The sequence below is a fragment of the Nycticebus coucang genome, chromosome 19 (assembly GCF_027406575.1).
Source record: "Nycticebus coucang isolate mNycCou1 chromosome 19, mNycCou1.pri, whole genome shotgun sequence".
NCBI lineage: Eukaryota > Metazoa > Chordata > Mammalia > Primates > Lorisidae > Nycticebus > Nycticebus coucang.
The window spans coordinates 49,094,908-49,115,543 of NC_069798.1; the positions used below are offsets into that span (position 1 = coordinate 49,094,908).

General features: G+C 37.2%; 1 protein-coding gene across 1 annotated transcript in view; it reads left to right on the forward strand.

The window, feature by feature from the left end:
* The window catches only part of DCC (DCC netrin 1 receptor), a 1,249,028-nt gene that overhangs the window by 594,208 nt on the left and 634,184 nt on the right, over positions 1 to 20,636 (forward strand). The window contains 2 exon segments of the mRNA XM_053571848.1: positions 9,461 to 9,611; positions 11,216 to 11,352. Coding sequence (XP_053427823.1) covers positions 9,461 to 9,611; positions 11,216 to 11,352 — 288 coding nt within the window.

The window sequence follows — 20,636 nt, forward strand, 5'->3', positions numbered from 1 at the left end:
CCATAATTGTCATTAATTGTCCTCATATCAAAATTGAGTACATAGGATTCATGCTTCTCCATTCTTGCGATGCTTTACTAAGAATAATGTCTTCCACGTCCATCCAGGTTAATACGAAGGATGTAAAGTCTCCATTTTTTTTAATAGCTGAATAGTATTCCATGGTATACATATACCACAGCTTGTTAATCCATTCCTGGGTTGGTGGGCATTTAGGCTCTTTCCACATTTTGGCGATTGTAAATTGAGCTGCAATAAACAGTCTAGTACAAGTGTCCTTATGATAAAAGGATTTTTTTCCTTCTGGGTAGATGCCCAGTAATGGGATTGCAGGATCAAATGGGAGGTCTAGCTTGAGTGCTTTGAGGTTTCTCCATACTTCCTTCCAGAAAGGTTGTACTAGTTTGCAGTCCCACCAGCAGTGTAAAAGTGTTCCCTTCTCTCCACATCCACGCCAGCATCTGCAGTTTTGAGATTTTGTGATGTGGGCCATTCTCACTGGGGTTAGATGATATCTCAGGGTTGTTTGGATTTGCATTTCTCTAATATATAGAGATGATGAACATTTTTTCATGTGTTTGTTACCCATTCGTCTGTCGTCTTTAGAGAAAGTTCTATTCATGTCTCTTGCCCATTGATATAAGGGATTGTTGGCTTTTTTCATGTGGATTAATTTGAGTTCTCTATAGATCCTAGTTATCAAGCTTTTGTCTGATTGAAAATATGCAAATATCCTTTCCCATTGTGTAGGTTGTCTCTTTGCTTTGGTTATTGTCTCCTTAGCTGTACAGAAGCTTTTCAGTTTAATGAAGTCCCATTTGTTTATTTTTGTTGTTGTTGCAATTGCCATGGCAGTCTTCTTCATGAAATCTTTCCCCAGGCCAATATCTTCCAGTGTTTTTCCTATGCTTTCTTGGAGGATTTTTATTGTTTCATGCCTTAAATTTAAGTCCTTTATCCATCTTGAATCAATTTTTGCGAGTGGGGAAAGGTGTGGGTCCAGTTTCAGTCTTTTACATGTAGACATCCAGTTCTCCCAACACCATTTATTGAATAGGGAGTCTTTCCCCCAAGGTATGTTCTTGTTTGGTTTATCAAAGATTAGGTGGTTGTAAAATGTTAGTTTCATTTCTTGGTTTTCAATTCGATTCCAAGTGTCTATGTCTCTGTTTTTGTGCCGGTATCATGCTGTCTTGAGCACTATGGCTTTGTAGTACAGACTAAAATCTGGTATGCTGATGCCCCCAGCTTTATTTTTGTTACAGAGAACTGCCTTATCTATACGGGTTTTTTTCCGGTTCCATACAAAACGCAGAATCATTTTTTCCAAATCTTGAAAGTACGATGTTGGTATTTTGATAGGAATGGCATTGAATAGGTAGATAGCTTTGGGAAGTATAGACATTTTAACAATGTTGATTCTTCCCATCCATGAGCATGGTATGTTCTTCCATTTGTTAATATCCTCTGCTGTTTCCTTTCTGAGGATTTCATAGTTTTCTTTATAGAGGTCCTTCACCTCCTTCGTTAGGTATATTCCTAGGTATTTCATTTTCTTTGAGACTATGGTGAAGGGAGTTGTGTCCTTAATTAGCTTCTCATCTTGACTGTTATTGGTGTACACAAAGGCTACTGACTTGTGGACATTGATTTTATATCCTGAAATATTACTGTATTTTTTGATGACTTCTAGGAGTCCTATGGTTGAGTCTTTGGGGTTCTCTAAGTATGAGATCATGTTGTCAGCAAAGAGGGAGAGTTTGACCTCCTCTGCTCCCATTTGGATTCCCTTTATTTCCTTGTCTTGCCTAATCGTATTGGCTAGAACTTCCAGCACCATGTTGAATAGCAAAGGTGACAGAGGACAACCTTGTCTGGTTCCAGTTCTAAGAGGAAAAGCTTTCAGTTTTACTCCATTCAGTAAAATATTGGCTGTGGGTTTGTCATAGATAGCTTCAATCAGTTTTAGAAATGTGCCACCTATGCCTATACTCTTCAGTGTTCTAATTAGAAAAGGATGCTGGATTTTATCAAATGCTTTCTCTGCATCTATTGAGAGGTTCATGGGATCTTTATTGTTGCCTCTGTTAATATGGTGGATAACGTTTATAGACTTGCGTATGTTAAACCAGCCTTGCATCCCTGGGATGAAGCCTACTTGATCATGATGAATGACTTTTTTGATGATAAGCTGTAATCTATTGGCTAGGATTTTGTTGAGAATTTTTGCATCTATATTCATGAGTGAGATTGGTCTGAAATTTTCCTTTTTGTTTGGGTCTTTTCCTGGTTTTGGTATCAGGGTGATGTTTGCTTCATAGAATGTGTTGGGGAAGATTCCTTCTTCCTCAATTATTTGGAATAATTTCTGCAGCACAGGAATAAGCTCTTCCTTGAAGGTTTGATAGAATTCTGGAGTGAAGCCATCTGGACCAGGGCATTTTTTGGTTGGAAGCTTTTTTATTGTTTCTTTGATCTCAGTGCTTGAAATTGGTCTGTTCAGGAGCTCTATTTCTTCCTGGCTGAGTCTAGGGAGAGGGTGTGATTCCAAATATTGATCCATTTCTTTCCCATTGTCAAATTTCTGGGCATAGAGTTTCTGGTAGTATTCAGAGATGATCTCTTGTATCTCTATGGAATCAGTTGTTATTTCCCCTTTATCATTTCTGATTGAGGTTACTAGAGATTTTACTTTTCTATTCCTCATTAGTCTGGCCAATGGTTTATCTATTTTATTTATTTTTTCAAAAAACCAACTCCTTGTTTCATTAATTTTCTGAATGATTCTTTTGTTTTCAATTTCATTGATCTCTGATTTGGTTTTGGATATTTCTTTTCTTCTACTGAGTTTAGGCTTAGATTGTTCTTCTTTTTCCAATTCCATAAGACCTCTTGTGAGATTGTTGATGTGCTCTCTTTCTGTTTTTCGAATGTAGGCATCTAAAGCGATGAATTTTCCTCTCAAAACTGCTTTTGCAGTATCCCACAGGTTTTGGTAGCTTGTGTCTTCATTGTTGTTATGCTCAAGGAAGTTAATGATTTCCTGTTTTATTTCTTCCTACACCCATCTGTTATTCAACAGAAGATTGTTTAGTTTCCATGCCTTTGGGTGGGGTTGAGCATTTTTGTTAGAGTTGAGTTCCACCTTTAGTGCCTTATGGTCTGAGAAGATACAAGGCAAAATTTCAATTCTTTTGATTCTGTTGATATTTGTTTTGTGTCCCAGGATATGATCAATTTTGGAGAATGTTCCATGCGGTGATGAGAAGAATGTATATTCTTTATCTTTGGGATGGAGTGTTCTATATGCGTCTATCAAGCACAGTTATTCTAGGGTCTCATTTAAATCTCTTATATCCTTGTTTAATTTCTGTTTAGAGGATCTGTCCAGCTCTGTAAGAGGAGTGTTAAGGTCCCCTGTTATTATGGTATTATCAGATATCATATTGCTCAGACTGAGTAAGGTCTGTTTTAAGAATCTGGGAGCATTTAAATTGGGTGCATAAATATTTAGAATTGAAATGTCTTCTTGTTGTATTTTTCCCTTGACCAATATAAAGTGACCATCTTTGTCTTTTTTGACTTTAGTTGCTTTAAATCCACATGTATCTGAAAATAAGATTGCAACTCCTCTTTTCTTCTGAATTTCATTTGCCTGAAAAATTGTCTTCCAACCCTTGACTCGGAGCTTTAATTTGTCTTTTGAAGCCAGGTGGGTGGAAGCTGGTAACCCAGCGACCAAGTAGCCTAAGGGCAGGGTCTGAGCCGCCTTGCAGCCCTCTGTGACCCAGAGCCAAACACTATTAGCTCTGTCTGGCTCAGCGGCTCAGACTGGGGCCCTAGACAACGGCCAAAGTTCTCCACACTCCCGCTCAGGCTCTCCCCAAGGCAGTTCAGCTGAGTGCCAGTCCAAAGACACCAAAACAGTTCACAGGTAGGGCCTTTCTGGTTTGCAGTCTCACTGCTACTGAACTTTCGGTTGCGGGCGGGTTTAGACGGATTGAACACACGCGACCACTTGCCGGTTTTCCACTGTTTTAGTCCTCCTCTTGGGGTCCAGAAGTCTCTCGCTGACTTGCTGTATCCTCTCAGGGGTGATGATAGGCAGATCCCACCAGCCAGAGATGCCTGGAGTCCTATCTCCCCAGACTCACGGTGCCCAGATGCAAGGAAGCTGTTACTCGGCTGCCATCTTGCTCCGCCTCTCGACTTTTGTAGTTTTTAACATAAAAATTTGAAATTAGAAAGACATCAGTTTTCTGCTTTGATTGTAAAGCTATTGCCAGATGTGTTTTTGAGGATTCAGTTTAAAGAATAAAATGAATATACTTGTACCTATTAGCCAGTTTATGAAATAACACATTACGAACTTGTATTCTGATGACCTTTCCTATAATTAATAAACTAAGTTAATTCTCTGAAAAAATATCTTCATGTTCTTTTAGGATCTGAATAGTCAGTGCTCAATCGTGAAAACACACATGATTTTATTGGTAATTTATAAATCCATCACCATTCTATTAAAATCAATTCAGTAAATAAGAGTCATGACCCTAGAATCTGAAGTTCATACCTCCCAGAGATTTTTTTCATCTATAATTTATGGAGCTTAGACAAAATTCTTTCATTGCTATTAAAAGTGTGCCATGAATTTTAGTCATTTTAACTTTCACAAATTTTTGTTCTTCTACAATTACTATATACTTTCATCAATAGAATTCATAGTATCTTTTCTTTCAAAATATTATGTGTTGGTGGCACCTGTAGCCCAGTGGTTAGGGCACTGGCCACGTATACTGATCCTAGTAGTTTCAAACCTGGCCCAGGATAGCTAAGACAACAATGAAAACTACAACAAAAACAATAGCCAGGCATTGCAGCGGGCACCTATAGTCCCAGCTACTTGGAAGGCTTTGGCAAGAGAATCATTTCTTTAAGGCTGCATAATATTCCATGGTGTACATATACCACAATTTATTAATCCATTCATGAATCGATGGGCATTTGGGCTTTTTCCATGACTTAGCAATTATGAATTGGGCTGCAATAAACATTCTGGTACAATCTTTGTTATCATGTGATTTTTCACGTTTACATGGATGGAGCTGGAACATATTCTTCTTAGTAAAGTATCACAGTAGTGCCAAAGAAGATGAAATATTTGGGAGTATACCTAACAAAGGATGTGAAAGATCTCTACAAAGAGAACTATGAAACTCTAAGAAAAGAAATAGCCGAAGATGTTAACAGATGGAAAAACATACCATGCTCATGGCTGGGAAGAATCAACATTGTTAAAATGTCCATACTGCCCAAAGCAATATATAATTTTAATGCAATTCCTATTAAAACTCCATTGTCATACTTTAAAGATCTTGAAAAAAATAATACTTTGTTTTATATGGAATCAGAAAAAAACCTCGAATAGCCAAAACATTACTCAGCAATAAAAACAAAGCAGGAGGAATCATGCTACCAGACCTGAGACTATACTATAAATCCATAGTGATCAAAACAGCATGGTACTGGCACAAAAGCAGAGAAGTAGATATCTGGAACAGAATAGAGAACCAAGAGATGGATCCAGCTACTTACCGTTATTTGATCTTTGACAAGCCAATTAAAAACATTCAGTGGGGAAAAGATTCCCTATTTAACAAATGGTGTTGGGTAAACTGGCTGGCAACCTGTAGAAGATTGAAACTGGACCCACACCTTTCACCATTAACTAAGATAGACTCTCACTGGATAAAAGATTTAAACTTAAGACATGAAACTATAAAAATACTTGAAGAAAGAGCAGGGAAAACTCTTGAAGGAATCGGCCTGGGTGAATATTTTATGAGGAGGACTCCACAGGCAATTGAAGCAGTATCAAAAATACACTACTGAACTTTATTAATATCAAAATCTGGTGCTCTGCAGAAGAGGACAATGTTAAGAGAAAGAAAAAGCAAACCACAGACTGAAAAAAATTTTGCAAAACATATCTGATCAATGATTTGAATTCAAAATATATAACTGACTCTTGAAACTCAATGATAAACAGCAAATTAATAAAAAATAGAAAAAAATATCTTAACTGACACTTCACCAAAGAAGTTGTGCAGATGGAAAGTAAAGCATGTAAAATGTGCCCAGTATCACGTGTCGTTAGGGAATTGCAAGTTAAAACAACTAAGTTATACCTTTGTACATACTTCATCTGCTAGAATGGCTAAAATCCAAAAAACGGCAACACCAAATGCTGGCAAGGATGTGGAATGACAGATACTCTTATTGCTTGAGGAAATGGAAAATTGTGCAGCCACCTTGGAAGATAGTTTGGCAGTTTCTTACAAAGCTAAACATACTTTTACCACACAATTACCATACAACTCTATGCAATTGAGTAGAGTTCAGTTTAGAAATTGAACTCTAAAGTATTCACTCACATAAGTTGAAAATTTGTATTTAATGAAAGTCTACATTTGGCTGTTCATAGCAGATTTGTTCATAATCACCTAAACCTGGAAGCCACCAAGTTGTTCTTCAACAGGTGAATGAACAAACTATGGTAAATCTAGACAATAGAATGTTGTCCAGCAATAGAAACCAATGAAGTATCCAGCCACAAGAACATGTGCAGGAATATTAAATATATATTACCAAGTGAAAAAAATAGTCTGAAAAGGCTACATGCTGTATTATTTCAAGATGACATTCTAGAAAAAGGACAATTACAGACATAGTAAAAGATCAACGGTTGCCTGGTTTTAGAGGTAGGGTTAGTAGGGGAGAAATGAATGGGTAAAGCTTGGGATTTTTTTTTTTTTTTACATTCTTCGATTGCTTTTTTTAATTTCAAATTAATATCAGGGTACAAATTTTTAGGTTACGTTGTTTTCAATTCTAAGGTAAAGTTTAAGTTGTAGTTGAGCCCTTCACCCAGGGGGCAAACTGAACATCCTCAATTGCTCATTAGGTGAGATCCCACCAATCGCCCTCCTCCTCCCGTCCCCCCTCTCTCTTGCTAGGTTTTAGTTGTGTTTTATCTTTCTTGTGGGTGTGCAGTTGTTTATGTATTGGTTTCATATTAGTATTGAGTACATAAGATATTTTTTTGCAAATTATTCAGCCATAAGAAAAAATGGAGACTTTCTATCTTTCATGTTTACTTTAAGTTGAAACTCAGGGGACTTTTAAAGTGGTTAAACTATATTTTACTGTAATGTGGGTGCATGGTGTTGAAACATTTGTGAAAACCTATATAATTATAAGGTAATAGTTAACCTTAATGAAAACTATGGCCTTTAGTTAATATTAACGTATCAGTGTTGGCTTATTAATTATTACAAATAAACCATGTGAATGTAAGATGTTTATAACAGGGGAAACTGCATAGCAGGGGCAAAGACCTGATATATGTGAACTCTCTGTTCAATTTTTTGGCAAGTGAATATTAAAAACTAAATTATTTTTTTAAATAACAGTTTTGTATTGTATTTTTTTGATAAAAGAAATGAAAATAGTTCATGTTGAAATATTGTCTCTTCCTTGTGTAAGTAAGTGGCATTACATGTAAATCCCACGTACATTTTCTCTTAGTTGGAAGATGAAATTCAGTCGATATTACTGAATGATTTACACTGGTGGTGTTAGGGGATAGTATTATATGGTATATGTAGTGGAAACATGTCCACTGAGGAGCAGGTAGTCAAAGTATAGCATTGGCTGGATAGGCCCTTGTTGGAAAGACAGCTATTCGTAAATGCACATTTTGGAAACTTGTCTATTTCAGAAAATTTATTTCTAAACAACATTATCTTTCAAACCATTTTTGTTGAATTTTAACAGTCACTTTGAAGAAGAAAAATGAAGCATACCAACAGCAATTTTCACGTTTCAAGACATTTTCTACAATATTGATATAATAAGGATTAACACATTTGTAAAATGCTTTCAATATTTTCATTGTAAAGAGTATTTATTTTTGTTACTGGAACTACCAGACAGATGTGGGAAGACTGAGAAAATGTGAATTTCTCTCTTCCCATGCATTAAGTACTTCAAATAACAATTACTATCCCGATTATTAGCCTTAGTGTTGGTGTTCTTTTATTACCCTGAGATGCACCTGTGTGGAGTTAGGCCAGGCCAAGGAAGATGAACAACAATCATCTTTGTTAAAGTGTGTCCCAAGTCCCCTTCCACCTCACTTCCTCTGTGACCACCAGCAACTCATGTTGGAGCCAATCTCACTCAGCAATTCCCCAGTCACCCCAACCCTAACTTGCAAGATTATGTTGTCTCGTTGTCTTGGTGCCAAGATTTTGATTTGAATTTGCAAAGGAAAAAATTCAAGATTTTGATCTCAATTTGCAAAGTGGCTAATTCCACGTACTGCATCAGGTTGAAATAGCCCCAATTAAACCAATACAGAAGGATGCGGATTTTAATGGGATCTGAAAACACAGCATCTTATCTTAAATAAATAAACTTTGAGTGATAGACTTTTAGTCGATAAGTCAAGTCAGAGGCTGTTTCCACAATTGGGAACATCTCCAGATCCACCCTGAGATGGCGCAGGGATGATGATGCTGTTCGTGTAATGAAGAGAAACTCTTGACTCATGAGGATCTTCCCTGAAAAGTGAATCCTGCGCTGTGTTTAGGACATTATGAATCATACATTTTTTGCTTATTTCACCAATACAATCTTAGCAACTTTGGATCAAATAAGTTCTAAGATTAAATCAAAAGGATTCATGGGAGGTGCAGACATTGTTTCAGTTGCCTGCTGGTAAAATGAGGAAGTGGATATACTTGAGAACTACTGAATGCATCAGCTGAAGCAGAAGGCTACAGAGCACGGTATTCACCCAGGCCTCATGCCTAGGAGCAAGTTTTCTCTTTAGAATATTGTTAAAAAATTAAAAATAAGCAGAAACTTAGACACACTCAGACTTGTTATAAGACAAACTTTAGTTATATAAATGTAGCTTCCTAGCCAAAGAAAGCAGACATTTTCTTCAGTATCTGTATATTCTAATTTTCAGTAACCTATATTCTATTTAACATAATTCTAATAGTTTAATAGTTTATCTTATTTCCTAAGCCACAGATGCAATAAACAAAGCTGATGAAAGTAGACCAGCTGTGAATGGCAGGCAAACAGAATATAGGAAAAAGTTCTAGATGACATTTAGAAAAGTTGCTGATCACAGCCTGTAGCCCATGAGTGACTTGTAGCCTCAAGCGTATGGCCTTTGCTTTAGATTAGGATGCTATCAATAGCTAAGAATATTCTAATATCATAATCCTAGAACTGAGGATGGAAAAACTCTTTTAGAAGTTTATTTCTAAATTTCACTGGTATTTTTCTTTCTTTCTAACATCTCGTGTCTTATTAAGAAAAAGAATAGGTCAAACTTCGCAATATTTTTCATAAAATATGTGATCTTTTATTTATTTCTCCATAGATCCAGGGCTGCATAGGCAGCTGTATTTTCTGCAAAGACCATCCAATGTAGTAGCCATTGAAGGAAAAGATGCCGTCCTGGAGTGTTGTGTTTCTGGCTATCCTCCCCCGAGCTTCACCTGGCTACGAGGCGAGGAAGTCATCCAACTCAGGTATTACACATTTAAGACCTTGGTCAAGTATATGTGACTCTTTCTCTGATTTGATATGAGTACCTAGAAATATAGGGATTTTCTATAATAATTGAATATTTTTCCACATTCCTTGTGATGATACAGTGTATGAACAACATTTGACTAAGGAATGAGGGTATAAAAAGTGAGGTGGGAAGGTTTGATGGAGGGTAAATGGCGGGACCACACCTATGGAGCATATTGCAAGGGTGCATGTCAAATCTGTCAAGTGTAGAACATAAATGTCTTAACACAATAATCAAGTAAATGAGGCAAAGCTATATTAATTAGTTTGATGTAAGCACATCAAATTTTATTAAAAAAATCAACACATTGTACCCCACATATACATAAATGTTTTTATGATCTATGTGTATATGACTTAATAAAAAAAATAAAGAGTAGAAATCCGTGAGATCTATTCTGGAAAAAAAAATTGAGAAAGCCAGGGTTGCCGTGGAGATGGTCCTGCCCAAAAGGTCATCAGTAAGGATATTTTAGAGAATCTCATCCTAAGGAAGTGGTTTAAGGAGAAGATGGGTTTTAAATATTCTTAGCACACACACACACAAAAAGATATCTATGTGAGTTGATGCATATGATAATTAGTTTGATAGTAGGAATAATTTCACAATGTAGACATATACCAAAGCATCACATTATATGTTATAAATATAAATATTATTTTTATTTTTCAATTATACCTCAATGAAACTGAAGGGGAAAAAAGAAACCAAAATTCTGTGATAAATATGTTGCTTGTCATTGTAGGGTATGAGCAATTTTTTTTTATCTCCAGTTATTTCTCTCTTCATCCCAGCTATAACAAATATTTAAGGCAAGACAGGAGAACTTAGCTGGATTTGGATTGCAGGAACATTAATAACAAGGTACAGTTAGAAAGTATGTTCTTAATGGAATGTAGCACTTTGTGGTTAAATGGCTCTTACTTAAGAAATGAATTTCATTGATCTTGAGGACTGGTGGACTTTTTAACATTGCTTTTGCGATAAGGTAAGTCCATAAGTCATAAATTAATCTTTAAGTCTCATCTACCTTAAATATTTAGCTATATAAAATAGTATGGTATCACACTATTTCTGAGAATATTAAAACATCTTTAGCAGGTCAGGATGTGTCTCTGGATACAGCCAGGCACTCTTGGTGCAGAATAAATATCACTTTGCACAAAGATCACTAAACTGGAAGTTGGGACACTTGACATTGACTTTCACCCTGGGGAATCACTTCATTATGGTTGTCAATCCAAAATGAGAGAATTGGACTAGCTTATGTATAACTTACTTTTTAGCACTAAAGCTAGGTCCAAGTTTAACCTATTTATTTTAGTTGACTATTGCACATAGCCTTCCAATGGAAGTTGTTGACCTTCAATGAATTTTTGATCAATAAGTAAGATGTCATCAAGCCCCTATGATACATATAGAGTTTCTTTCTGATTTCATAATTTGAGCTTTTGTGATGTTCATTTAAGCTCTGACTACTTTGCCTAATACTATGTATATATATTCATACATGGAATTTAATTTATTCTCTAATTATATATGCCTTATGTCTTACAGGTCTAAAAAGTATTCTTTACTGGGTGGAAGCAACTTGCTTATCTCCAATGTGACAGATGATGATAGTGGAACTTACACCTGTGTTGTCACGTATAAAAACGAGAATATTAGTGCCTCTGCAGAGCTCACAGTCTTGGGTAAGTGAATGGCTAGGGAGGAGTTGACATTGTATCCTTCAAAATTTATCATCATGACATTTTAAATGGTCATCACTGCATTGCCTCCTGTGTTTCTTAATGTGGATTGCCAAGTCCCCATACTCCACACGTGGTCCACACGTGTCCTTATTCTTCTTTGATGAATTGTATAATGGGTGATTGCAATGTGTGAATACTCAACATATTGATTACAATCCAGATAGATTACTCTGTATTCATGTTAGAGATGCAATTGAAAAGTACCAAAAATCATTAAGGGACAGATATTTTGACAAACAAAAGGGGGGGCTCAAAATATGTGGGAAAAATAAATGAGAAAAAAAATGATGGAATTGTACAAAAACGATGCTCTTGAGGGGGAAAGGCAGATGCTATTTGAACTGATGGGGTCACTGACATTAAATTCAGTATGTTGATGTGATTGTTTTATTAATAAGAAAATGCTACAGGCATTCTGTTGAAAGTGAACTGTTAAAATCAAATACATGTAAGGAAAACTAACATATCAAGAAGATAATTTAAAGACTTTCAAGGGGCATGAATGGTTCATCTTATTCTGAAAGGCAAGGTCACCCACATATCTTTGTAAATCAATAATTCTTATACTTTTGTTGTTTTGTTATTTACTTCAGATTTATTTTAACCATTTTCATTTGAATCATATAATGTGGAGAGAGTACCTTAACATTTGGATTTCAACTGCTTTTTTCCTGTAACAACAACAAAAAAGTTGGTTATTAGTTATATAATTTTTTCTTCTGGAATTCATCTTTTTGTATTTTAGGCTATTTGAAATTTATTAAGTATAAATGAAAAGATATTATGAGCTGATTATATTTTCTAACCTCTATTGTAATATTATTATGCCATCCACTTTGCTCTTTGTCTTTATAGTTTATTAAGAAAATACTTCCATCTGTGGACAGGGCTATAATGTACCTGATGGGTTAGGAAATAGAGTTGCTTTTCCTTGTTTCAAACCATAAATATCAAATTAAGAAAGGGCACAAAGCTTAAATCCTTCATATTTAGCGGTAGCATTATTCTAACTAAGATATCAGCTACTTTTTAAATGGCAAAAATTTAATTTCATCACACTTTAGAAGAAATGGCTTTTACATTTGTGATGTCAAAGTAACAAAGTAGGGCTGTCTAGATATTATATTGTACTATGTGGTAGTAATAATGAGGCAAATATGTGTATGGAATAGGCTAAAATTTATATTTGTCATTGATAAACCTTTACTTGCAAATGCATGAGGTCAAATTTTATATCAAATTAATGCACAATATTTTGACATGCAAGGTTTCATTAATATCCAAACATAATATATATGTGAATACTGATTTCTTTTTTTTTTTTATTGTTGGGGATTCATTGAGGGTACAATAAGCCAGGTTACACTGATTGCATTTGTTAGGTAAAGTCCCTCTTGCAATCATGTCTTGCCCCCAGAAGGTGTGGCACACACCAAGGCCCCACCCCTATCCCTCCGTCCCTCTTTCTGCTTTTCCTTTCCCCCACTATGACCTTAATTGTCATTAATTGTCCCATATCAAAATTGAGTACATAGGATTCATGCTTCTCCATTCTTGTGATGCTTCACTAAGAATAATGTCTTCCACTTCCATCCAGGGTAATACGAAGGATGTAAAGTCTCCATTTTTTTTTAATGGCTGAATAGTATTCCATGGTATACATATACCACAGCTTGTTAATCCATTTCTGGGTTGGTGGGCATTTATACTGATTTCTGAGGATAAAGTCAATTAACCAAGATGTGTATGTATGGATATACATGTGTGCACACATATTGGCGTTCTAATTTAATGAATTGTGTAACTACACAATATTTATAGGCTATTAGATATGTATGAAACTATCTAAAAGAGCACAAGGAAAACATATTGATAACTTTTTTACTCTAGGCGTTGCCTTTATATCCCTCTGAAGTGAATACTTTTAATGACCTGGCATGTTTTATTCCATAAATTCCTCCCCTCTCATCACAGTTTGTTGGCTTACATGAACTTTTGTAGTTACATCCCAGTGCAGTGGGAGGCCTCTTTGATCCTTCCTCCCACCAGGTGATTAGTCTTTACCACTTCTATTGAGTTTGGTTTTTTTTTTTTTTTGGAATATCACATAAGAAATACTTTCAGTATTATAATACTGACAATAACAAATTAATATAGTCCTAAAATTAATCTGTAATATAGTCATTTATTTATATGTCTATAAACATTTCTGTGCACCATGCATGTGCCTATTTTTGTGAGATGCAGTATACGCCTGTGTCTATTTGACACGTAGATACATGAGCAACGGCATCTACTGAGTTCAAACAATGTGAGACATGGATTTTTCACAGTGTTGTCTGTGAGGAGTGTGTAGCTGGAACCCATTAGACAGCAGTGCTTGTGCTGACTCCAGTTCCATGCCAGCTGAAAAATAAGAAAATGAGTAAGGCACAGAATGACTCAAATGGCAACTTCATTTATTTATTTATTTTCTAAAAAGCAGCCATAGAGCACGTGCTTTGCCTCTGCATGAGGGAGATGTGTCTACCGGGCCCCTGGCAGCCTGGACCTGGGCAGATGTCACTCAGTCACACGCCTTTGTCCCACTGGATGGTGGCTGATGGCAGTGGGGAGGACTTGCACCCTAGACCAGGGCAGATGTCACTCAGGCCTTTGTCCCACTGGATGGTGGCTGATGGCAGTGAGGAGGACTTGCAGTCTGGACCTGGGCAGATGTCACTCAGACACAGGCCTTGGTCCCACTGAATGGTGGCTGATGGAAGTGAGGAGGACTTGCAGCCTGGACCTGCGCAGATGTCATTCAGGTCTTTGTCCCACTGGATGGTGGCTGATGGCAGTGGGGAGGACTCACTCTCTTCGATCAAATGTGTTCCTAAGAGAGCAACAGGTGAAGGGAGCCTCTTTACCTTCCAGTCTAATTAAATCATTTGTTCGTTTACCCTGATCCAGCTTCCTCCTCATAACCCAAGAAATGGTGCATATTGAGGTGGGGATGGTGAGGTCAGGAGTCTCTCCCTAGAGGGCCCCCACTCCAGGGAAAAAAACAATATATAAGGAGAAGCATTCACCGTTCTCACCCCAACCTTAGGTTTTACTGTCAACTCTATTTCACAAATGAGGACCTTTTGGCACAGGAGGATAAGTAAATATACCAAGGGAGGATCCAGATCCAATTCTAGGCAGTCTGGCCCAAGAGACCCAGGTCTACGCTTTTTTAGTTGCCTAATCACACACTTCTCCTTCATCTTTTTCTGAAACTGGTAGAACATGAGGCAGGTTTGTCTGATGCAAATGAGATGATTCTGAAATTTCAGTTTGGTTATCAATGGCTTACGTAGTCACATCAGATAAGTTCTGCGAACATACCATAGTAACCTTGACATGGCAGAGAAAGGTTAATAAGCAAGGAAAGGAATATAGCTGTTCTTTGGGAATGAGGTTAAAACAATTGTCATAATCTGTGGACAAATAGGCAAGTGAAAAGTATACTTGATGTCCTGTATTGCTTATTCATTAATGGTAGCTTATCTTTTCAAAGCTGTGAATCATTTACGTAATCAGAAAAATAAACATGGTATAAAATGCAACAGGGATATGGTTCAAACGAGATAAATATGAGTTAAAATTAAGAAAAATATTGGTAATACCAAGCTCATGAGCACATAATCCCGTTACCTGGACTTTGCAGACACGCACACACACACACACACATTCACTTATAAGTGAGATCTGTGCTGTATTGTAACTTTATTTTCACTTTGGGATAAATCACAGTGTTTTCTGTATGCCCGCGCACGTGTCCATGTTCTCCAGTTCTTTATTGTTGAACACCATTGTGACACCTGCCCACAGTCCTACCTACTCAGAAGACTGAAGTGGACAGGTCCTTCGAGTCTGAGAATTCAAGTCTAGGCTAATAATATAGTCAGAACCATCAAAAAAACAAATTATTCTTAAATGTATTTGTCATTTATTGATTATATCATAAGGAAAAAACATCCCAGAAATGTTTACACCCTCACCAACTGTGCAAGAATTGTTCTTTCTCTAAAAGAGTGTACTTCCCCCCACCAGTAATATTTCCCTATCTAACGATGTCACAAAATGAAGTCACCTTGTAAGAATTTACATTCCCATTAAATTAAATTTTTGTGTTAAAGTTTTTCTGGACGTTGAATTTGATGTTTAGTAAGTTTGCTTTTAAAACAATCGCAACCCAAGGAGGGGTGGTCAGGAACACGTGAAAACGAACTTTCCTTAACCCGCCTCCCCACACATCTGTGATTCTTCCTTGAACCTTCATATCGTTATTAAGCATTTATCTTTATTGTGTTGATTTGAAGGAACTGGTTATATAAGAAGAATAGAAACTATGTTGTGCTTTTTTTTTTAACGTTTTGTATCTGACACCAAATCTTTTCTTTATAGTTTCTGCCTTTGTTGCCCTTAAACTTAACATTTTTTATTTTAAATGAACCATATTATTTCCAAAACTCTGGATTTAGATTACACACTATATAATATATATAAATTAGAAGTATCATTTATTTTCTAAGAAGTATGCCTATGTCGATATATTGAATTTTGGTGGTCTTCATGTTTTATTTTTTTCTACTTTTATAATTGAAGAAATTATTTGGTATCTGGGTGTAGCTTTTTTAAAGGTCTCCCACAGACTCTGTATGATTTATAACTATTGTAGAAGTTTAATTTCATTCGCGAGGTGGTTTGGTATACTGTCTTAGCTATTCCACGCAGAATCTAAAAATGAATATTTATATAATAAAATCTTTCATACAGTCTTTGGTTAGTCTGATAAGAAGGTAGGATCATCCTGCTGGTATGAGGGTCTATGGAAAATGGAATTTATTGCCTTTTTAAGGAAGATGAGAAGAAAAACACTTTATTATCAATGTTATTCAATTTTATTTTTATAACTTTTAAGGATTTAAGCATATTTATATCTTTCATAAGATAAAATCCCATAAGAAATCCAAGCTTGTCCTCATAAAATTTTAATATACATTTTATCAGACTCTTGTTTTGCCTTCTTTCAACTTGCAGTGCTTTCTTGCACTTACCCTGGACGTGAATGTGAATCTTCATGAAGGACCAGGCTTTTCAAATAGGACATCATTTTATATACAAGCTAAAAGGAAATGTTGCCCTCCTCAGCAATTTTGGAGTGAATACACATTACATGGAATTTGAAGCCCAGTGTTTGAATCACCTTCCCATGAAATAAAAATTGAAAGTTCCATGATCATTAAACTTTTGAAGAAGTCTCCATGAGACAACATGACAGCTAACCTTGTTTACAATGCATAAAATATAAATAAGCTTTCAGATGTTTTCTTAATAATCATTTATGATTTTCTTACATAGTGGAATAACTTTTAATAAGTGGCAATGTATATCTTTTGGCTACAATATGGCAGTGGGCTCAGGGAAAACTACACAAAGGTTTGAAGCCTAATTCCCATGGGCTTGTGGTATCAATTCATAAAATTGGCTGCCTTAATGCCTTCTGAAATATCCGCTTTTCCACATTACATGGAATGATGACTATGGAAAGGTATGAAGAGTTGATTCTTGCCACTCTTGTGGAAGACAGGAACTGAACACTCTGTACACACAGTGGGATAGCCCTCAATGAGCACTCTGCACACATAGTGGGACAGCCCTCAAAAGCACTCCACACACACAGTGAAACAGCCTTCAGAGAACACTCTGCACACACAGTAACACAGCCCTCAAAAGTACTCCGTACACACAGTGGGACAGCCTTCATAGAGCACTCTGCACACACAGTGGGACAGCCTTCAGTTAGTACTCTGCACACACAGTGGGACAGCCTTCAGTTAGCACTCTGCACACACAGTGGGACCGCCCTCAAAAGCACTCTGCACACACAGTGGGACAGCCCTCAGTGAACACTCTGCACACACAGTGGGACAGCCTTCAGTGAACACTGCACACACAGTGGAACAGCCCTCAATGAGCACTCTGCACGCATAGTGGGACAGCCTTGAGAGAACACTGTGCACACACAGTGGGGCATCCTTCAGTGTGCACTCTGCACACACAGTGGGACAGCCTTCAGTGAACACTCTGCACACACAGTGGGACCACCCTCAAAAGCACTCTGCACACACAGTGGGACAGCCTTCAGTTAGTACTCTGCACACACAGTGGGACAGCCTTCAGTTAGTACTCTGCACACACAGTGGGACAGCCCTCAATGAGCACTCTGCATGCACAGTGGGACAGCCTTCAGTGAACACTCTGCACACACAGTGGGACAGCCCTCAGTGAGTACTCTGCACACACACGTGGGACACCCCTCAATGAGCACTCTTCACACACAGTGGGACAGCGCTCAATAAACACTTGGAAGATTTGCCTTTGCTTCAGCTCTAGATTGATTCAATTTCTGAGGCAATGCAGAATCCTTTTGTTATAAAGACATTTGATATTTAACCAATAAAGTGCCTGGCACTGGACAAGCCCTATGTATTATCCTTACCAGAGATGGGTGGAAAATTTCCCTGGAGAAGGATCTTGAGTAGAACCTATTAAATCCAACACCGGTGAGAAAATACCAGTATTTTTGAACTTTTAATCTTTAAAGCAGTCTGCAGCAACACAAAAAATGTGCTATTAAAAGTTTACCTTCGTATGTGGATATTCCCAATTATTTTTCTTATAAAAATTCCTGAGAAACATTGGCACGGGTTGGCACAGACTAGTTTTATAGGGCACGTGTAATTCTTCTAGGTCAGCCTTTTGCATCAAATTGAAAATTTTACACTGAATTTTAGAGTTATTTGTGTCCTCCACCCCTTGAGTGACATGTGCCACTTCACATGGTGCTCGGGTTCAGACGTCCCATCACGTGAAAGCACCTCTGAAAAGAAGCTGCTCTCCGAGGCAAGTGTTAGCCCTCCCTGAATCTTCTCCCAGAGGACGAGGACCCGGGGGTCTCCATCTAGGAATGCGTTATATTGAGTTCTGTTTACCAGAGCATGTCTACCTTACATAGATATGTTATTTCAGCCTGTGAATTCAAAATATTCAATTATATTTCAATTGCCTAATACAGTATATACATCTACATTTGTATGTGTACAAATGTATACATATACGTGGTGTATATGTAAATATGTGATGTACACATATTTTCTATTTCTAGAAAAATTTCTCTTCAAAACCTATTCTCATTTTTTTTCCAATTTATATGAGTATTTACACCTGCAGTGCATCTTACAAGGATACATGTGAAACTTAGTAAATGTAGAATATAAATGTCTTAACACAATAACTAAGAAAATGTCAGGAAGGCTGTGTTAACCAGTGTGATGAATTTATGTCAAACGGTCTATAAAACCAGTGTGTGGTGCCCCATGATCGGAATAAAGTACACAGCTGTGATTTAATAATAAAAAATAAAATAAAAATCAACCATTAAATAATGTTCCAATCTGCAAATAAGAAGAGAACAGATTAAGATGTATGCAAGAAGTTAAATATCCCAGTTAAAAATTATCATTTTGCAACATAGTAGGATGGAAAAGTCTACATTAATACCTCACTTTCTGCTGGTAGTGCTTTGAAAAGTTAAAAATATGGCTGTGTATATGAGCTAACCAAATACAATGTCTAGTCCCAGGTATTCAACTGAACCACACTGTTAGTAGTAAACCAACAACCAACTGTTGAGTATCTTTTGCATACTAAGCATTTCATCAAGTAATCTTTGGGCATAGAAAGGTAGGGCATCCAGACTTAAGACTAGTTAGGGAAACAGATGAGAAGCCAGGAATTACTAAGAAAGCCTGTGGAGAAAGGAGATGTGAGTGGTCCTAAAAATAGTCTTCAATAAAGATGGGAAATGAGAGTGGGGGCAGCGAGGGGCCAGGGGGGAGCATTCTGGTAGAAGGAAGAAAGTGTGCAAAGGACTGGAGATTAGCAAGGGATGGGGAAGGAAAAAAGAGTTCATACACTGGGTACAAACAAATTTGTTGCTGGACTAGAAAATTCATATACGTCTAGAGTATTTTGCTAATGTCATTAGATTATATCTTAAGGAAAGGACAATGGGAAGATATAGAAAGATTTTTGATTGTGGTTTGCTATATGTTTAACCTTAGTGAGTTATGTAAACCTCTAATCCTCAGTTTCTTCATTTGAGAAAGAATGGTAATTACTTCCTTACAAGATTTGGTGACTGGGTATCAGAAAACCAGAAGAAAATTCTGGAATAGCAAGGCATAGCTTTGGTTGCTCTGGAAAATAAAGATATATGAGATTCTCTTCTAGCCCTCATCATAAGTTGTACAAACAAATAAAAAATCAACCCATCCCCCTCACCCCAGCCAACCACAGTGGCTCACACCTCTAATCCTCATTCTCTGGGAGGCCAAGGCAGGCAGATCACTTGAGCTCAGGAGTTGGAGACCAGCCTGAGCCAAAGGCTCTGTCTCTACTAAAAATAGAAAAAAATAGCTGGTAAATGTGGGAGTATCCTGGAAGTCACCTGTAGCCCCAGCTATTAGGGATTGTGAGAACAGAAAATTTCCTGAGCCCAGAAATTTGAAGTTGTGGTGAGCTGTGATGACACCTCTGTGTTCTAGCCTAGGGGTATAGAGCAAGACTGTGTCTCAAAAAAATCCATAAGTCCCCCCAAACAAAACAAAAAGCCTTCAATACTATAAATATTAAACTATATCATGTACTTTCTGCAGACCCAGTTTTCCTCATCTGTAAAATGTAGGCGGCAACACTTCTCCTGTGTGTTGGAGGCATCAGTATAATGAAGTCCTGTAATGAGATGCAGAAAGTTCTAGAAAAATAGGCATCTTTCTGTTGGAGAAGGATGATATCCATTTCTGAAGAATTTTATATGTGTGTGTATATATATATATATATATATATATATATTTTTTTTTTTTTTTTTTTTTGTAGAGACAGAGTCTCACTGTACCGCCCTCGGGTAGAGTGCCATGGCGTCACACGGCTCACAGCAACCTCTAACTCTTGGGCTTACGCGATTCTCTTGCCTCAGCCTCCCAAGCAGCTGGGACTACAGGTGCCCGCCACCACCCCCGGCTATTTTTGGTTTTGCAGTTTGGCCGGGCCGAGTTTGAACCCGCCACCCTCGGCATATGGGGCCCGCACCCTACCAACTGAGCCACAGGCGCCACCCTATATGTATATTTTTA